General features: G+C 28.9%; 1 protein-coding gene across 13 annotated transcripts in view; it reads left to right on the top strand.

Moving 5' to 3' along the window:
* Window positions 1-19,591, top strand: part of LOC122519082 (TLD domain-containing protein 2) — a 155,324-nt gene that overhangs the window by 113,446 nt on the left and 22,287 nt on the right. For 8 of the 13 annotated variants that reach the window (XM_043638267.1, XM_043638264.1, XM_043638262.1 and 5 more), the window contains 12 exons: window positions 758-846; window positions 7,180-7,408; window positions 9,164-9,321; window positions 9,429-9,821; window positions 9,901-10,107; window positions 10,190-10,546; window positions 10,633-10,790; window positions 11,990-12,160; window positions 13,084-13,253; window positions 14,471-14,506; window positions 15,904-16,066; window positions 17,599-17,827. In XM_043638267.1, the coding sequence (XP_043494202.1) occupies window positions 758-846; window positions 7,180-7,408; window positions 9,164-9,321; window positions 9,429-9,821; window positions 9,901-10,107; window positions 10,190-10,546; window positions 10,633-10,790; window positions 11,990-12,160; window positions 13,084-13,253; window positions 14,471-14,506; window positions 15,904-16,066; window positions 17,599-17,827 (2,360 nt within the window). Of the gene's footprint in view, window positions 1-757; window positions 847-7,179; window positions 7,409-9,163; window positions 9,322-9,428; window positions 9,822-9,900; window positions 10,108-10,189; window positions 10,547-10,632; window positions 10,791-11,989; window positions 12,161-13,083; window positions 13,254-14,470; window positions 14,507-15,903; window positions 16,067-17,086; window positions 17,291-17,598; window positions 17,828-19,591 lie in introns of those variants that run through there. The other 5 variants (XM_043638256.1, XM_043638259.1, XM_043638260.1 and 2 more) reach the window with 4 other exon arrangements.

Genomic DNA, 19,591 nt, shown 5'->3' with positions numbered 1-19,591 from the left:
TGATCAATACTTATAATATTTTTTTTATATTTTATTATAAACACTGAGCCGATAAATAACGGGTATCAGATTTGATCATTTTGTTTGTTTTATCGATCCACTTATAAATCTGTTTAGTTTGAATTTGAAAAATAACAATGGTCGATTATGAATCTGTTTGTTCGATTAATCGGTACTCGATCATTTACGATGTGTAACGCTGCTGCTGCATTGTTATTTTTAACGATCTATAAATAATTTTTTATTTATTTATTTTAAAAAAAAAAGAAAAAACTTTTTTGTAAACAAAATTATAATTATTTCATTGAGTATATAAATATATATAATTTCTACTGATCTGTTATTAAACAATTCCTTGAATGTTGTTAGATCGTTTAACCCGTAGCGAAAAAACAGATCGAATGAAAGAGAATAAGTCACGGAATTGATGATCGTTCAAAATGATCGTCAATTGTTTATCAAGATTAATATTGCTCGGAAAGTCACGTGTATGGTTGATATTAAACGTTCGTTCATTTATACGTAATCCTATACATTCAATAATTCTTCTTTTAAATGAATGCAAAGTGGACACCATTTTAAAAAGATTCAATATAATGGAAGAAAGAAAGAATTTGTATTTATTTCTATATGTATATGTTTCTTTAGCTACCATTTTATAAGATGAAATTATTCGTTTATTCTTCAAGAAATTCTTCTCAAAAACATTTATGAACTGCAATTCATTTATTTTTTGTTCTTTTGTTTTATTTTCCAGACTCCGATAACGAGAGCAAAGATGGTTCCACGACACAAGAAAAGAAACATGGCCGCATATCTCAACCAATTAACACTATCGCATACACGGTAAGTTATTTATTTTTATCGTTTCTTGTTGTTTCTGCTTTATTTAAAAATTTGTATTTACAATGCTAAATGAAAGTAATAACGGGGGCAATATATTTCATTGTATAAAAATAGGAAAAAAAACATTTTATGATGCATAAAATTATGTACCATAAATTGTGTTTATTATATTTAAAAGTTCTAATGTGTTTACTTGTTTTGAACAAATTTCGTTTATTCTACTTAAAAAAAAATTCCGATTTGAATTTTTAGTTGAATAGTATAATTGTTTCTTCAAAAAATTTTCGATAAAAACTTATACGCCATTTTACAACACGTTTTATGTTAAACAAGTTATTTGGGAAGGTCAGAATACTGGTAAACTGTATATATGTATATGTGCATAAAAGAATAGTAGTTTTGTAAAATTGTCGAGAAGGATGGTCCGTCATTGTCTTACTCGTGCTTCTTACCACTCGGATGGAATCCGAGAATCGGAGAATATAACCTAAATTCTCGAAGATCTAGGATTCATTGAATGCGAACGATATTTGATGATTGGAAGCCTCGAATAGATTAATTTTCTTACTTTCAATGAGAGAACAACACAAAAAATGAGAATAGAATTTTGAACGAATTTTTGAACAATTGTCTTGTAATAAAAATTATTAATCTTTTTTTTTCTCGCACCCCTCCCCCCTATATTTCTTCTATAATATAAAATGAAATTTATTATTGTTGAAAAGTATAAGGAGGACGACGACTTTCTTGTACGTTTATATTTGAATTAAGAATATCATGTAAAAAAAATAAATACACAGTATCATCAAGTATGCATAATACATACAAGATAAAATAAATATTTTCTTCGTTTTTCTCTCGATCCTAGATTTTTATTTTAGAGTATGTATATCATTTTTCTCATATAAAGGAAGAACTATACTTAAATGCAACCTTGTTCCATCGAACAAAATATTCAAGAGTTTTATTTCTTTCCTTTTTCCATAATCCTTTTTCTGTATTTACTTATTTACTATTCGTTTCTTATATATTTTTTGATAAAATATATTGTGGAAGAATATTTTCAATATGATGTAAGACGTGAACGTTGAAACACAACGTTATTGCAATTATTATTTTTTTTCAATCGAATTCTAACGATCAAATTAAACATAGAATTTTATGGGTTAATTAGTATGTTAAACAAGGCCCGAGATTTAATGCAACTATCACCATCTGTTCTTACGGTAACATATAACAATATCGTAATCGCCATTACTCGTGCATAATCCTGATGTTACTCTATAATCACGATCAGGAAATTCCCTGACCTATCAAGAGCAGCTTATCCAGTCTGTTTTGGTCCCTTTGATCTGGTTAATCGATAAATGTCTCTAATCTGGAGATTCCTCTTATCTCATAGAAGCTGAGAAGCTTGATATTTGTAGAAGTAACTAATCAACTGTTGGATTGATATACGTTTATGTCATGTTTTTTGTGTTTTATATTAGATTAACAATTAACAATTAAATTTTCAATAAAACATATTAAATAAAACGTATCATTTATATGAACATATAAAGTATTACAAATTCGAATGTTATGAATTAATCCGATACTACGAATATACGCACATATGCTTATCTTGCATATGGTACCCATCTAAGCATAATACGTAAACACCATAGGTGCACTTGAACGCACATAAACATAAAATATTATAAATTTGGATGTTAACCCAATATTACGAATATAACGTTTATTTTACATATGGTATCTACCATATGTAACATATAAATACCATAGGTGTATTTGTACGTATAATATATAACACACGTGCAAATGGCACATACAAATACATACATATAAATACACGTTTAAGACTCTCTGAATACCACAAATATGAGAAACACGTGTGGAATATTAATTAACATACATATACACATATACATACATATAAACAGATACATTTATCTATAAATATAGGTATCTATCACAAAGGTATCTAAACCTTGAAATTCTTTAGATGAACATAACCGAAGCGTAATATACGAGCTGACCTAGTGAGAACAAAATCAAGGAAAAGAATAAGTAGTAGAGGGTTATATCGAAAGGGGGAAAAAGGGGTGTATATGAATGACGAAAAGAAAGAAAGAAATAAAGGAAAAAGAGAAAAGATGGTGATAAGCTCGAGGCAAGGGTAGGAAAAAAAAAGAAGACAACACAAGAAGTTGAAATTGGGACGATCGTAGCTTTCTTGCTTTTCTTTTGTCGATGAGAAGGAGTCCCATCTTCTTCCCCACCCCCCTATCTTCTTTCTTACTTCGTAAAATACTCAAAGAAAAAAACCACCCCTGTTCATAGCTTCAGCAAAGATCGCAACAACTACAATCACTACCACCACCACCACTACTACCATTATCACCCCCTTCCCGTATTCCTTAAAAAAGACACGAAAAGTGAAACAATACCTGCGGTAGCCAGTGAGTACACTTATATACTTGTTCTTCGTCTCTCATTACGAAAAACATCGTCCCTCTTTTTATCTGTTCTTTTAGGTTCTCATCAGTAGGAATTTAAAACTCTCTTTACTACCCGAATATTCCGTGTACTCGAACAAACTATATTCAACTCTTGAATATCATTTATTAATCCGAGGAATAGTACGAAGTACTATTCGTTACTTTTTTTTTCTTCTCATTTATTTATTTAAATTAGTGTTATTGTTATATTAGAATTATCCCGGAATACTCGTATGACTTCATTATATAAACTTTATCCAAATCCGAAAATTTGTATAATTTGTAATCAAAGTTTGAAATTTGAATATCGTAATATTTAATTTATTCCTAATTGATATTAAATAAATATTCAAATAAATATGAAAAATAATATGTAGTCGGCCCGTAATAGAATGATATGTTATATGTGCCCATGGGGTTATGAAAGTGGTCTAAGTCAAAATTTTAAAAAAATGAGTTTATCAGTTATTTCAAACCACATTATTTTAAATTAAATTAATTCAATGTAATTTTCACGATATTGTCAAAAATGAACCGTTAGATAGTGTTTGTTATTTCAATATTATATAGAATTCATTTAGTGTTCCAATGTAATTATTTAAATATCTCGAAACAAAAGATATATGACTTACATTAGACCACTTTCATAATTATGGACACATATTTCGTACATTGCCCGGCTTATGGGTTAATACATGCGGAAAATTCTTGCCTCGAGTGCTAAGGGTTAATGTTTTCAAATGAAATGTGAATGTTTAACTAATGGGTAGAGTAAAAAAAAAGGAAAAAAAACACATGTTTGTAATTTGCAATTAGTGTTAATCAAAGAGAAGAAGAAAGGTGGTGAAAGATGGTAATTGTTATGTACGATTCGATCTATTTAATAAATTATTCCACGTATGTGTAAATATAATAGCATGTATATGTATCTATGGTACATATGTATGACATACATACACATACCACATGTTCGTTCTCAAGTTAATTAATTGATTTACATGGAATACTCCGGCTACCAAGCCGAATACCCTCAAGGAATTTCCTCGAATTCCGTGAAATGCACATATCCTTTTCGACCCTCTCCGCACCCCCCTCCATTTCATTTACATTTCACAAAGTAAAAGAAAAGAGAAAAATAATTAAAATGGCAAATTAAGAATGTATAATTTGTTTCGAAATATTTCATTCCCTATCGATTTTTTTTTTTTTTTATGTTTATATACCGTTCGTCTGTTCTTTTGTTCGTTCTGTTCATTAAATTCGAGCAAGAAATGTTTCATTTAAATTTATAACTAAATTTTAATCACACATGGTAAATCCGCGTATAAACGAAATAACATATTTTATTTGAATAATAATAATAATAATAATAATAATAATAAACTTATTAAATATTATTCCAAAATATTTTTTTTACGTACGCACGAACTTACGCTTCACCACATTATTAAAATAATACGAACATTTCTATACGTCCGATGAATTTTGTTTGTTCTTGTAACGTCAAGGAAACGTTTTTTTTGAATTTTCTAATTTATTTTATGATTTCTTTGAAAATTTTACTAGGGAGAAAAAGAAAATACGCGCGTAAAAGTATATATCTCGTTGAAACCGGTAAACTTTTTTTCTTCCGGTTTCGTAAACAGCCAACTGATTTTACCGACCTTTCAACGTAATAATTTATATTTTATAGTAACCAGGAGAAATAGTAGTAAGTTTTATCCATTAGGTCGCGTGATATATTATATTTTTCATGCACATTTTATGGGAACGCTTTTATTTTCTATCTTTGGATCGATACCATTGAAGCAAATATTGGACCTTAATCGGAAGAAATGTATTTCGAGAAGAAAAAAAAAGGTTCAACGCGCGAATTTTTTCTTCGAAAATTCACATAAGATTGTTTGAATAAATTATTACGATATATTACATATTTCTTTCTAGAGTAACAAATATGCGTAAGTATTGTGATTTAAAAAAAAAGAAAAGATTACGCTCGGGGAGGGGGAGGAAACGCAAGATTAATTATTTTTTTCCAATCACCTTACATCCGTGTACTTCTGAATCATATTTAATATACTTTGCTAATATTACGTAAATAATAGGTACTAATAAATATAGAATATTTTCAAGAAAAATAATATATTATATATAATATTATATATATTAGGTGTAAAAATTAATTTGATCACTTTAAAAAACAAATTTAATATATCTATTTGTGCCACACATCGAATTATTCTAAATATATATTATAAATATTTAATATACGCGAATAATTTCAGTGAATTTAAAAACAAAATTCGATTAATTTAACATCACCAACGCTTCCTCCTATTATGTCAAAGTTTATTTAACGTACTTAAAAAAAAAAAGAACATTTTATCAGAAAATAACGATCTCGTTCCAAAGGAAATTATCTATCCTAACACGCCAAGCTCACAATGACTATATTTTGTCCGAATTAATTTCACGGTTCAATGAAATATTCAAAAATGAAACTGGGTAGGACGTTAAGCACATCAAACATGTTAAAACGCTCACGATGAGGAACATCGGAATAATGTGAATACATTTGCAGTAACCCTCTTATCAGGAGACAGGGAGAGAGAGGAAGGATGGAAGAAAGAAAGAAAAAAGTTAATGAAGGAAGGGTTCACTGCGGATCGATAATAATCAGCTTACATACTGGTGTGTGTGTCCATTGATTTCTCATTTATGTGACGCACACGCATCGATTGTTTATGCGCAACGTTTGATAACAATAACTTCGCGGAATTGATCATTCACGGAATGGCTTATGGATTATTGATTAATAAAACCTTGGCTGTCGTGCGTTAATTTTTTCCTTTAAACCAACCCCCTCTTTCTTCTCTTTCTGTCTCCCCTTACATCCCCCCTTTCACCCACACTTCGTTCTTCGTCCTATAACTCGCGGCTATTTTCTTTCTTTCTTTCTTTCTTTCTTTCTTTCTTTCTTTCTTTTTTTCTTTTTTTCTTTTCTTTTCTTTTCTTTTTTTTTATGTCATTTATAGCCAACATCTTTCACTGTCATGCAAAAATCATTGATAAATCATCGAAGTAACTAATGAAGTTACTACTTTAGTACTACAAAATGAAAAACAGGAGGTGGTGTGGAGGGAAATAAAAAAAAGAAAGGAAGGGGTTTAGAAATTTCTTAAAAAGCTAACCGATAATACTTTCATTAGCGTTATTTCTGTGATTCGTTGAATCACGTAATATATTAGAATATTGTGTATATGGTAGTAGTATTATCGCATACGTGATTAAATTAGATCGATACTTGCAACATTTCTTTCGTGTTTCGCTCGTATTTTCATCGACTCGATAGAATGTAATAACACAAACGTAACGTAATATATTTATATAAAAACATATTGAAATATATTGAAAATATTAAGAATAATAAATACGATATCTATCTTGATTTCGAAAAACTTGAGTTTCGAATCAAAAATACGAAAAGAGAAACGTACCAATTTGTACATTTAATTAAACGTCGAACATATTAAAATAATAATAATTATTATTAAAAATAAAAAATAATATTATTTCGTAGAAATAAATGATTACGTCAGAAGTCAATTGACATGATCGCCGTCGTTGTTATTTTTTCATGTATCTAATCATAGTTTAGCTGCAAGTGTTGCGCGTTTGTGATTTATAGGCCCCCGAAGGGAACTTGTCCTTTGTGTGAGCATATGTATTATATTATGTATCGATCTATGTATATATATATCTATCTATCTGTCTATCTGTCTCTCTCTTTCCCCTTCTCTAATTGTCTCTCTTTCTATTCGTTGTGATGTAGGTGGGCGACAGAGATACGCTTACGTCAGTGGCAGCCAGATTCGATACCACACCCTCCGAGCTAAGTAAACTCAACAGGCTTGGTAGTACCTTCATCTATCCGGGACAACAATTATGGGTTCCAAACAAAGGAGAACGCCGTCCTGAAGGCAGTACCACAACAGACGCGCCCAGTCCAGATCCTCCACAGGATCATGACTCGCAGGACGATTTGCCACCTGAAGAAAAAGGTACTAAATTTTGTCATCAATTTTCTTTTCCTTCTTTCTTTCTTTCTTCCTTTCTTTTCTTTATTTCTTTCTTCTAGGTGGATTGAAATTAATGAATTAGAACCCCAAGTAAAGAATTTACTAAGTTTCTTCTTTTCTTTTCTTATTTCGATCTTATTTTTTTTTTATTCATTTGTTTGTTTGCTTTATAAAATAAAAAAAAATATTGTTAAACTCGATTGATATCAAATACAAGTTATTTATCCTTTCGAATATATTATTGTTAATTATGATAATATGAAAAAATAAACTCTCTTTTTCTTTTAATATGGATACTATCATATGAATAATGTAACAAGATTCTGTATAGTCTTCGTAAAGCTCAAGGTAAATCGGTGGCTCACTTAGCCAAATGTTGAAAAAGAATTGGAACTCGATGTTATCTTAGAATACGAACGTTCACTATTGCATATTAATACCTTACTGTTATAATATCTATATAAAAACGAAGTACGGAATAAGATACGAAAGTTTTTATGTTCCGAATTTTACGAATGAAATTCAGTTTTGATTTCATCTTTTAAAAATTCTCCATAACTTGTATCAACAAAATTTCTAAACTACATTTGCTATCACTAAATTCTACATTTTATATTTTCCATACGTCATCCAACCAATTCAAAATCGAATGGGTTTTCTTTTTTATATTATCAATTTCAAATTTCACAGTTCAACGATGATATGTTCTATATATTATATTTCTTATTTTATTTTGAAATATCTTTTCGCTGCCGCAGGCCGAGATACGTCGACGACAAAAACACCGTATGCTTTTAAACATTATAAGCCATCGTAATAAATGATCTATGGCACTACGCTGAACCATTTGTCATCTGTTGTATATATTAAATATAGTATATATACAGAATGTTTCAAAATGTGTGGACATAATTTCAGAAGTGGTTTCAATATGCTGAAATAAGAGAACGAAAATACATACGATCATATTTCCGAACCGTGACTTTTTTTTGTATTACACTCGTTGTTGTATAATTTTCATAGAAACTTTTTGTTCATAGAAAGATTTTCAAGATATAGAACCACAAAATTATGCTCAGATATTTTAAAACACTCTCTATTTGATTGATAGTTTCCCATTAAGAGCGTATTATGATTAAAAACAATTTTCACGATGAGGTTTCTCAATGAAAATATTTGACGTAACGATCTCCACTTCCACTTCATTTTCTTGTTGTTTGATGAATTTGTGAAAGATGAGATTTTAAAATGAAATATTTTTATAATAACTATTAATTACTGTAAGGCAAATTGTAGCTTGATTTATCTCCGATAAATTTCGCGATATTATTCCAGGCTGTACAATCACGTTTCTACGTCCATTGATAGATAGGTCAATTATAAACGATCAATAATGAAGGCACATAACAATCACATTTTGTACACAAATTCTAATTGCTATTGGAAAGCAAGAATTTAGAATAATTTGTTTTTATTACATTTTTCTAGCTTATAAATAACGTTACTATCTTTAACTTATTTATATAATAAAATATAAAATACAAGGATGGGTTTTTTGAAAAGCTTTGAGTCTCGAAAAACAAAAACTTTTATGTATTTTTTTTTAAATAAAAGTGAGTTTGACCAAAAATAAAATTAGTTTCTATGTTAGTTTCAAAAATTTTCAACCCACTTATGTATAAATATTTATATATAAATAATTATTTATGTTCTCACGTAATTTTTTATATTTTGCAGAACTACTAGACAATTTACGACCTGTATCACCTAAACCAGGCCACATCGAAAGAGTTAAGACTCCTCTTGGGAGTGGAAATGCTGTTATGGAAGATGACGAGCAACCATTTAAGGAAAGATTTTTGAAGATCAACGTACGTCATATTACAGACGGACAGGTAATTTATTTATCTAATTTATATAATTAATTAGAAATATTTTTCATTGAGATAAATTATTGAAATAAATTATTCAATATTAAAATAATTTCTTTTATGATTTTTAGGGTGTGGTAGGCGGCGTATTATTAGTTACACCAAATGCAGTTATGTTTGATCCAAATGTCTCGGATCCTCTTGTCATCGAACACGGTGCTGAATCTTATGGGGTTATCGCTCCTATGGAATTTGTAGTTAATGCTGCAATATATTACGATATCGCTCATATGAGAGTGGGGCATGCAAAATCTGGCACTCTGGAGAAAAAGCCTGATATATATTACATGAAAAAGCCTTCTCAAGCGGATAGTCAAAAATCTCAGTCACCAGGCAAAGATGAAACTTTTCCTGAATTGGCAGCTGACGATAACGAAAGTGTATGCAGTTGTGCAGAAAGAGAAGGAGATGCTTTTCCAAAAGCTTTTGATAGAGAACTCGTAACGCCTACCAATCTTCAAAATGTATGTAAATAAATTAAATGAATTAAATATTTTCATCTATGAATTATTTTAATTAAAAAACAATAATTCTATTTATTAGGACGATAATTTAGCGCCAACTAAAGAGAAGGAAGAAAAAGAAGAAAAGGAAAGTATTGTAAAAGAACCATGCATCGGTGGTCAAGGGAGTAGAACGTTAGAAGAACGTAGGAGATCGATGTTAGATCATCATTGGGCAGTTCCTAGCAAAGATCGAAGTACATTTTCGGTCGACGATGAACAACAAGATTCTTTAAATTCTGACAAGGTAAAGATTATATATAAAATATTATTTTTAATGAAAAATTCTCATCTAATTACATCAAAATAATTATCTATTATTTTAACAGACAGAATCAGCAAAATCTAATGCCATTCCTGAAAACGAGGAAGGATCTCTAGTCAAAATGTCGTGTCATGATTCTGGCATAGACATACGTGATCCCAACCCACCGATTCCTATTGTTCAACCTACACCGGCAAAAAAAGTATATTCAGATGCGGATATTGTTTTGTCTTCGGATTGGGTTCCACCGATAACAATAGCTCCAACTAATATCACAACAAGTTCTTTAGATAGCGGTCCTACCATCAATGGTAGAAAGAAAGCTAGTTCGGTATCATTTAGTTTAGATAGTAATAACGAAGAACCTGAGAAGGATGAGGAACATAAGGACGATGATAAACAAGAATCTAGGAAAAACAAGGTATTTAAAAAAAGAAAACAAATGATTTATAGAATTGTAAATATGATTTTTGGTACTTGCATATATCTATATATTTTTCTTTTTAGATGTTAAAACGTTTATCTTATCCATTGTCATGGGTTGGAATGGAAGGACTTACAGGTGACAGAGAAGACGAAAGTAAATCTGTGTCTGATAGAGTTTCAAGCTTGCCGAATAGCGCTGATTCACATCATTCATCTGTCTTCAGTAAAGTCTTCTCAAGGTGAACATATTTTCATATTATATTTTATCTTTTCTCTAATTATTTATTTTTACTAGTCAGCGTCTTTTTTTCCAATTATTATTGTAACATAATCTTCATAAATTTTAATATATACAAGATGTCTTGTAAGTGGTGATACAAGCGAGCAGTGATTTTACATGAAAAATTAAATTAAATTAACATATGTACTTGACCGAGCTTGCAAACCTGAAAACTAAAAAGCCTTGTTCGATAAGCGTAGAAGTAGAACCAATATAAGAGTTATATCATTAAAATTAAAATGTTTGTAAACACATTAAGAAGCACAAAAATGCTCTCTAAAAAATCCCAGAGTAGTGATATTTATCAAGCTGAAATTTTTTTTTAAAACAAAATTTTATACGAAAAAATTGCATTTTTTATATTTTTGACTTAATTTTTCATGTAGAATTATCCCTTGCTCGTTTTCTATTACCAATTACGGGAAATTCTGTATATTATATATGCTTATATTACTTATTATCGTACTCAGCTGTCTTAGGATTATGTAAAATTCGAACAGATATATTATTATACAGCATATATTTCAAACAGGATTGATAAATTGGAACGCTGAAATCTGTTTTGTATGTTCAAACTTTTCTTTACAATCGCGTGTGATTGCTTTTTCGCAAATTTCTAGAAAACGTAGAATATACTTGAGGTTATTCGTTTGAGGTTATGCCATTTCAAACTGCACAGAAATATATTTTTAATATTTTATCATTTAAATTATACGAAAATGAAGTAACTGCATTACATTTTTGATGCAAAAAAATATATACAATGTGAATATCCTCAGGTATTATAAAATAGAATTAATTAGTAGTAACTTACGCATAGAGAGTGGCTTCCTGCATTTCTAACAAGCACTATGAAAATATATTTACTAAATAGAATATAACAAAAAAAAAAAAGATGAAGAAATACACATATCTGAAAATACGCAAAAGAAAAAGAGTACTCAGTAGAGCAATTTCATTACTAACAAATTTTAATTGTTATAAAAAAAAGTGCTACTAACGTTTTGAAACTGATTATTCTTACGTAAAAAATTATTTCTTAATTTTCTAATTAAATTCTTAATTAATTTTAATATGAATGATCAATTTTAATACAATTCGTTGGAAGCTTTTTTGATTTTTAACCTTACTAACAATATGTAATGGTGGTGGTAAAAGCTCGCCGATCAACCTGGTGAGTGACTTTAGCTCGGGCCTCTTTGCTAAAACTCCCAGCGAAGAGAGTGGTGGGGGCGGTAGGGCTGGAGGAACACCTCCACTTATCGCCTCCTATCTCTCCCAGGATTCCGGCAATGCTCAATTTTCACCAGGTCCAGGAGGCCTAATTGGGTGAGTTTGACCCTGATCGTCACACGTATTATCGTATAAAATATACATTGGCCCCTCTATTCGTTTGTCAAAATGTGTGATTTCCTTAGTTATTTCTAACTTATTTCTGGTATTATACTCTTATTACATTTTTTTGTGTGTACTCGAGTGGAATGTTATTATAATATTATGTACAGTATTGTGTATGGTATTGACAAATCTCTTCAATTATTCTTCAACGATATCGTTATATTTATCGACAAGGTATTTTTATTTTATTTTTCTGTTAAAAATCCTTTATATATGTCTTTATATATTATACTATGCTTATCGTATCATATACTTCTTTAACCTCTACCTTCATATCTTTAAAATTGTATCTTTCTGGGGTTAAGGGTCCCCCAGATGGTTCCTGCTTTCAGGTAAATGTGTAACATATCTCCAGAACTTTACAAGTTAATCAAGTACAGCCTGCTATATAATTATTAGTGCTTAACAAACTGCTTACAATCAAATACAATACATTATTAACACATGAAGCACAGCATTGATCTTTAGCAAGTGACAGTGAAATTTTTGTTTAGGCAATGTCATAGTCCAATACTCAACAAGTGATCATTTCCTGAATGGAAAGCATAAGAAAATCAGTTCTATGCTCAATGTGTTAATATATATTACATATAGAGTATCTTGAAATAGCCACCAAGTTAGTTTGCAGCATACACTGGACATAAAAATTCTATATTGGATCCTTCCTTGTTTCGATGTCAATGTTATCAAATTTATATTTATTTAAATTATTTTAACATTACGAGGATGTCTCTTGAATGTTATCATTGAATTAAAAAAGAAAAGAAAGAAACATTCATTTAAGTAACACTCGTAATGTCTTAATAGAAATATACTTTTACAGAATGTAGTTTCATTCTTTATTTATTTTCCAGGCGTTCTTCTGTTGGTACTTTCATCAGACAACAACCTCTAACATCATCAGGTAGTAGCAGTGTCGACAGCAATCGTGGAAGTAAAACTTCAACGACACAAGCACCACGATTGGATTATCGCAGTATGGTTTCAGTTGAGGATATGCCTGGACTTTTTGTCAGTTTTGACAGTAAGTATCATTATGATTACAATGAAATATAAGTCTGGAAGTTATACATTCTTATCGGAAAGAATAACGATATTAGTCTTATAAAAACACATTACAATAAGATAGATACTTTTCCTTCTCTGACGAACTTTTTTCATTTACGCGATTCCATACTAGTTGGGCTAATTTTCGTAAGAACTTTGATATAAGAAAAAAACACATACATTTAACGGTAAGAATGGCAAACGGGAACTACGTGTTTCGCACTGCACTCGCTCGTTATATGCTAGACGGCTTTTTAGATAATGTTACGTTGCTAATGTTATTAGTGTCCCTTTGCATAAACATAGGGCGCTTTTGGATACAAAGAAATATTAAATTCATATGTGCGATTTTAACTTGAAAAAAAAAAAGAAAAAATCATAATAATACTTCTATCTTAAAGATAATGTAGATAGACAGTAACCAAATGCGCTTATTTCATTCTATATTATCAAGTAGTTTTTCATATTCTATATTTTTGAAAGTACGTTTTAAATTATAGTTTTGAAATATGCTCATTTGTCTTGTTGGAGATTATATAATTAAGTGCGTTACAATTTTATGTCCTACTTCTTCTTCTTCTTCTATTTCTACTTTTTCTAATTTAAAAGGGTTATGAGACTTTAATGTTATTTATTACATTCTCATATTACTAAATCTTGTGTTATTTAATAAAATCATTTTACAATGACTATAGATGGATAGAATTAAAAAAGAAAATAAAAGGAAATAGTTACTTTACAATGTAACTACAATATCTAATTTAACAGCTAACAATATATATATGGTATTTATAAACAATTCTTGTAAATTTATCATTATGCAAAATGCTTTTTCATTAGATTACAAAAAATGAGTTAGGAATGCAAAATTTTCTTTCTTCGATAAGAAACATGATTATATATCTGAGAATCTTGAAACCCTTTGTGCCATTTTATGTGTTTACGACGATTATGAACTGTTCATTTTATGATCACATAATTGTTATTATGATGTAATGTATTCTAACTTTTCGTATATAACATTAGTTATTTCTGAAAGATTACATTGTTTTTTCTATGTTATTCATATCGATAGTAATATGCATGAATGTATACCAATTGGTAACTTTATCATTAGCACGACGGGTTTCATCATTCATTAGCAAAAAATTCATACTAATGCAGTAATGTTACATGTTTTTGTTGTCCCTCTAGTCCAAGCACCTAATTTTCCTGAACTTGAAGGCCTCGGTAGGTTCATACTGTATTAGCTTGCTCTATCCCTATTCTTGTGTTACAACCATCTATTTTAATAATCTTTGTTTTCTTTAACATTATTTATTTCAGTTTAATTTTTATATTATTATTTCCTCCTTTACATATTGCCACGCAAAAAATTTTATTGTTTGCTGAGTTTTTTTTTAATGACCAACATTAAATTTACATTTCTATTTTCTTCGATTTGCTGCCTATAGGGTGCACACTATTGTATATTTGAGAATATATCCGATCACTTACTTTATACTATAATTTATTATCGATGTTGTGTTGTTCCTTTTATATATACGTAACAATATCATGTTTTTCTATTTTTTATTTCAATTTTTTGAACTATCTTGATTTAGATATTTGCCCTATCATACGATATCTCTTTATCGAATTATACAAGGTGTCCTATAACTAGTGATACTAGTGAGCAAAGGTTGATTCTGCATGGAAAACTAAATCAAAAATGTAGAATACAATTTGTTCATACAAGGCTTTGTTTTTGAGAAAAATAAGCTCGCAGATTTGTTGAGTACACATGTGCACTTGACTGAGCTTGCATTCCTGGAAACTAAAAGCTTTATATGAAAAAATGTATTTTATATTTTTGATTTATTGTTAGTTTTCATTAGTTTTCATGTAGAATCATCCTTTGCCTGCTTGTTCTACTAGTTACAGGATACCTTATATAAAATTAAAATCAGTATACATAATGAATTTTGTCTCTAAGTTTCACAGATATATTATATATATAATCACATTTTTTTTTGTTAGTTTATAATTGTTGTTTTATCGAACTACATAGTTTACATATATATTTATCATTGGCTGTGAAGAAATTGAATCTCAATTATCATATATACATAAATATATATTATTAATTATTGGTGTTAGATATAATACTTCACACATTTCCGTGCATGGATTTATTATAAATATGATTCAATATTTTATTGTAAAGTGTGCTTATTTTTTCCTTTTTCCTTCTCTCTCTCTTTCTCTATTTAAAAAAATAATATCTAAGCAATTATAAAGTTATGAAACGTTTTTAGTGTGAAATTTCTTATTATACAGATATTCCGCTTAATACTGAGAGGACCAGTTTATTAAATTAATCGTTTTATTCGAGTACGCAGTGTTAATTTTTCTTATAGCTATTTTTAAGATGAAACATTAACTGTTTTATCATACAGAAAAGTGTGAGGACCTTTCTCATCTATTGTATATAAAATAATCCTAAATAACACGAATTTGTTCATTTTTTATATTCGAGAGGATTTTTCTTAATGAAAGTACAAAAAAAGCTATTATAATATCTTTCAATAGTATTACGTTATTTATATTAATTATAATGAAAATATTTTTTTCTTCCAATTATGCAGAACTGATACCAAGACCAGCACGATCTTGTGAAGATCCACCATTGTATTTGAGACTGCGTACTGGAAGACCCAAAGATAAAAAAATACCCAGATCTACACCTATTATGAGTTATGGCAAGAAGAAACTGCGTCCTGAATATTGGTTCAGTGTTCCACGTAATAGGTATGATATATTTTTACTATAATCTATAATTTTTCAAATTTATCTAACTTGCAAAATATTATGGTAAAAAGCATACCTAGATCATAAATTAAATTGATTAGTCAATTAAGAGAATATACATTGAGCGATGAATATTAATTAATCAAATTGCATCATAGAATGATGAAAAAAAACTCAAAATTATTTTACATTTCTAATACAATATTGGAACAAATATAAAATAAGATGATTAAGAAGTCGTGTACTGAAAAAAAGAAAAAGATATTAAATGCATAATTACAAAAAAGAATGTAAAACTTTCAAGCAAGTAAATTATTGTACCATTGATTAGAATGCGTTACACATTTGTAACAAATAACTAAAGAAGAAAAAGAGTACAAAGATAAGTGTTTATGTATGTGGCGTAACCTTCGAAAGTGCATGTGCACGTTTCTATCAGCAACGTTAGGGTCACGTGACCATAGCGATGCACCAATAAGCTGTTAGTTATTCCTAGAACATAGTCTGACGTTTCTCCCCAAGTTCTCCGGAAGTTTCTCTGTTGCGTGTGATGATCGGTCGACATTACGGTAGCGGGATAAAAAATTAAAAAGTAAAATACAAATAATAATAACAATTGATCGAATAAGTTAATCGAATAAAGAAATCGTTGAAATCGGTATCGTTCTCTGTATGTGTTATCGAAAATCGTGCATTAATATTCGTTCGGTAATCAAAGTGAAAAGATAATGATAATCTCATCGTAATGACTTTTGACGTATTTAGAGGTTAACTTTCGATCATGTGACACGCGTGATTCACGAAGCGCGCAATTTTAAGTAATTATTTTCATTATATATAAGTGTTCGTTTGTTACTTCAATATAATCGACACGTTAATTTGTTTTTATTTTTGTTTCGAAAATATATTTTTGCGTACCAAATTGTATAATTTTAGAAGAAGATAATCATATTATTATTTTAAAAATTAGTTTTTTTTTTCTTTTTATATATCTAATTACATTTCGTTTCGTATCTTTAATGCAATAGAAAATTCTTGCGTAAATCGTTTAAAATTTTAATGCGCAAAACGTTCGTGAATTTATGTGTATATATATACAAATATATATAGTACAAAGTTAAAAATGAGTTGGATGTTGAGTAGCGTTGGCGGATTCGTCGATGCGATTTATAATAATCAAGTAAAGAATACTGTGAGAAGGGCGATGCCTTTCTTTTACAACAGGTAATGTTATATTTATAATTAATAACAATTTAATTGTTTTATTAATTATCGTATATTTATCTCTAATGTACGTATAATCGATTTTAATGATGTAAACAAAATCGATTAATTTAGATTGTAATTATTAATTATTTGAAAATCCCAATATTTGTATAGAAATTTTGATAACGATTACAATTACTATAAAAATCCCGATAAAGATCCCGACGTTTGAATAGAAATAAAAAATTATATTATAATTATTATTGATTATTATAAAATATGTTTGAACGTTAGATTAATGAAAACAACATTCTTTTGTCTTGTAGGGTGGATGATCTTTATAGGTTTATTCACGCGTGGGTGCCTAACCTTTATGGTGAACTCGATGAAAATTATTGGAGGGAACGTGGGTATATTTTATCTGACACCGACACAGATTTATCGCCTGAATTGACAACACAGGAATCTGGCGAAAGTGGAGAATCAACCGAGGAGGGAAAGGCACGTAATCAAGATGGCGATGATATATCCGAATTAACGAGAGAATCTTGGGAGGTGAGTCTTCTTCTTTTGATATTTTCAAACAATTTGATTGAAGTACAGAAATTCTACTTATTTTATTTATTTATTTCAACATTTTTTTGGTCTTTTACTAGAGCAAGTGTTAATATTACGATTAAAAGGCATCGAACTTATTTTTATGCTTAATATAAATATGATTGTAGGTTTACACGAAGGGTACAGGGATAAAAAAAAACATTTCATCGTATTTAAAACAATTTGTTAAGAAAGTATTTTTAATCTTTACAAATTTATATAGTTTTATTTATAGGAACAGTAATTGTTCTATTTTTTTACAATTTGAAGTATAAATTAACATATATGATCTCAGTGTTAACGTGGATAGGATCTAACCTTTATATATATATATTTTTTGTTTAAATATCTTAACCTCAAAACAATGACAAAATTATTTTTATCAATGATTTAATTAGAAAATTAACATTCTTTTAAATACCGAATAGTAATGGAAACAAAAAAATTGTATAATCTTGACCTAACAAGGTTTTAATCCTGGACCCTTCATGTTTTTGTAATAACTAAATTTAATATTTAAAATATTATGGGAGTTATATTCTCGAAAATAAATGTTACCTACGATTAATTACAATGTTCAACGACTTCTCAACGACGATTAATTGTTCGTTGGACGTATCACCTTTTAAATAATGCACCTTTTCTATTTCTATTTCTTTTTATTTTGATGCACCGTATTTCGTTTTAATGAAATTTCTCTTATTAAGTCACACGTTAAGTGTTATATTTTTAAATCAACATGTTTTTTCGAATACGTTTAAAGATACATATTAATTGTATCTAAGAAATAATCTTCTCAGGATCTTCACTCTTTGTATATTAAATCCATGCCGATAATTAAAAGAAAAGTATATAATATAGTTATTTCGATCTTAATGATTGTCGCATCGATAAAGAAGGTGACGATCTTATCTACATTTCCCATTGATGAACTGCAATTATTACCAAAGATCGTCGAATTTTCTCAAAAATATCATTGTATGCTTAAATATTTTATTGATATCGATAATCGTCTGAGAAGAATATATTAGGATTAATAAAAAAAAAAAAATAAAATGTGGCAATTTTCCTATAAATTTCTTTTTTTTTCTTCTTCAATTTACATATAAATTCTCGGGATGTTAATGGGTTATATAATTTCCTCGAATGCCAGTAGTGTTTTTTATTGTGACGTCTTTTAGATTCTATTGAACATGTGTTAAATCATTTGTCTTAAATATATAGGACAATAATACACGTTTGTTTATGTACATATAATACACATTCATATATATATATATATTACAATGTAAGCCGGTCACACGTGGGATCTTTAAATAGTTTCAATAGTTCTGTTGTATTTTTCACGTCCTTGAACGCAAACGTTACTCGTATCTTTCTCGTTGTACGTATTTATAAAAGTACAGAGAGACATGTATATCATTATCAACCTACATCGCGTTAAGAGAACACGTAAAATATATTTTTCTTTGTAATATAATATTGGATTAGATTTTCAGAACTTTTTTTAACGAAAATAGAAATTTTCTTAAAAGATTTATTTTAGGTCATTTACAAAATTGATTCTTTTCTTTTCTTTTTTTTTTGTCCGTATTTTTCGATACAAATTAAATGTAATAATATTTGCAATGTTAATCTCTGATTGAGATCGATTGTAAGCTTTCGTTTTTCTTAGAAATTGTTAATTCGTCGTGTTAAATAATTCCAATTCGGAATTATTCG

Source organism: Polistes fuscatus, unplaced genomic scaffold (genome assembly GCF_010416935.1).
Source record: "Polistes fuscatus isolate 324 unplaced genomic scaffold, CU_Pfus_HIC Scaffold3, whole genome shotgun sequence".
Taxonomy (NCBI): domain Eukaryota; kingdom Metazoa; phylum Arthropoda; class Insecta; order Hymenoptera; family Vespidae; genus Polistes; species Polistes fuscatus.
The sequence above is the reverse complement of the archived record's forward strand: the minus strand, read 5'-3'. Positions and strand labels throughout refer to the sequence as shown.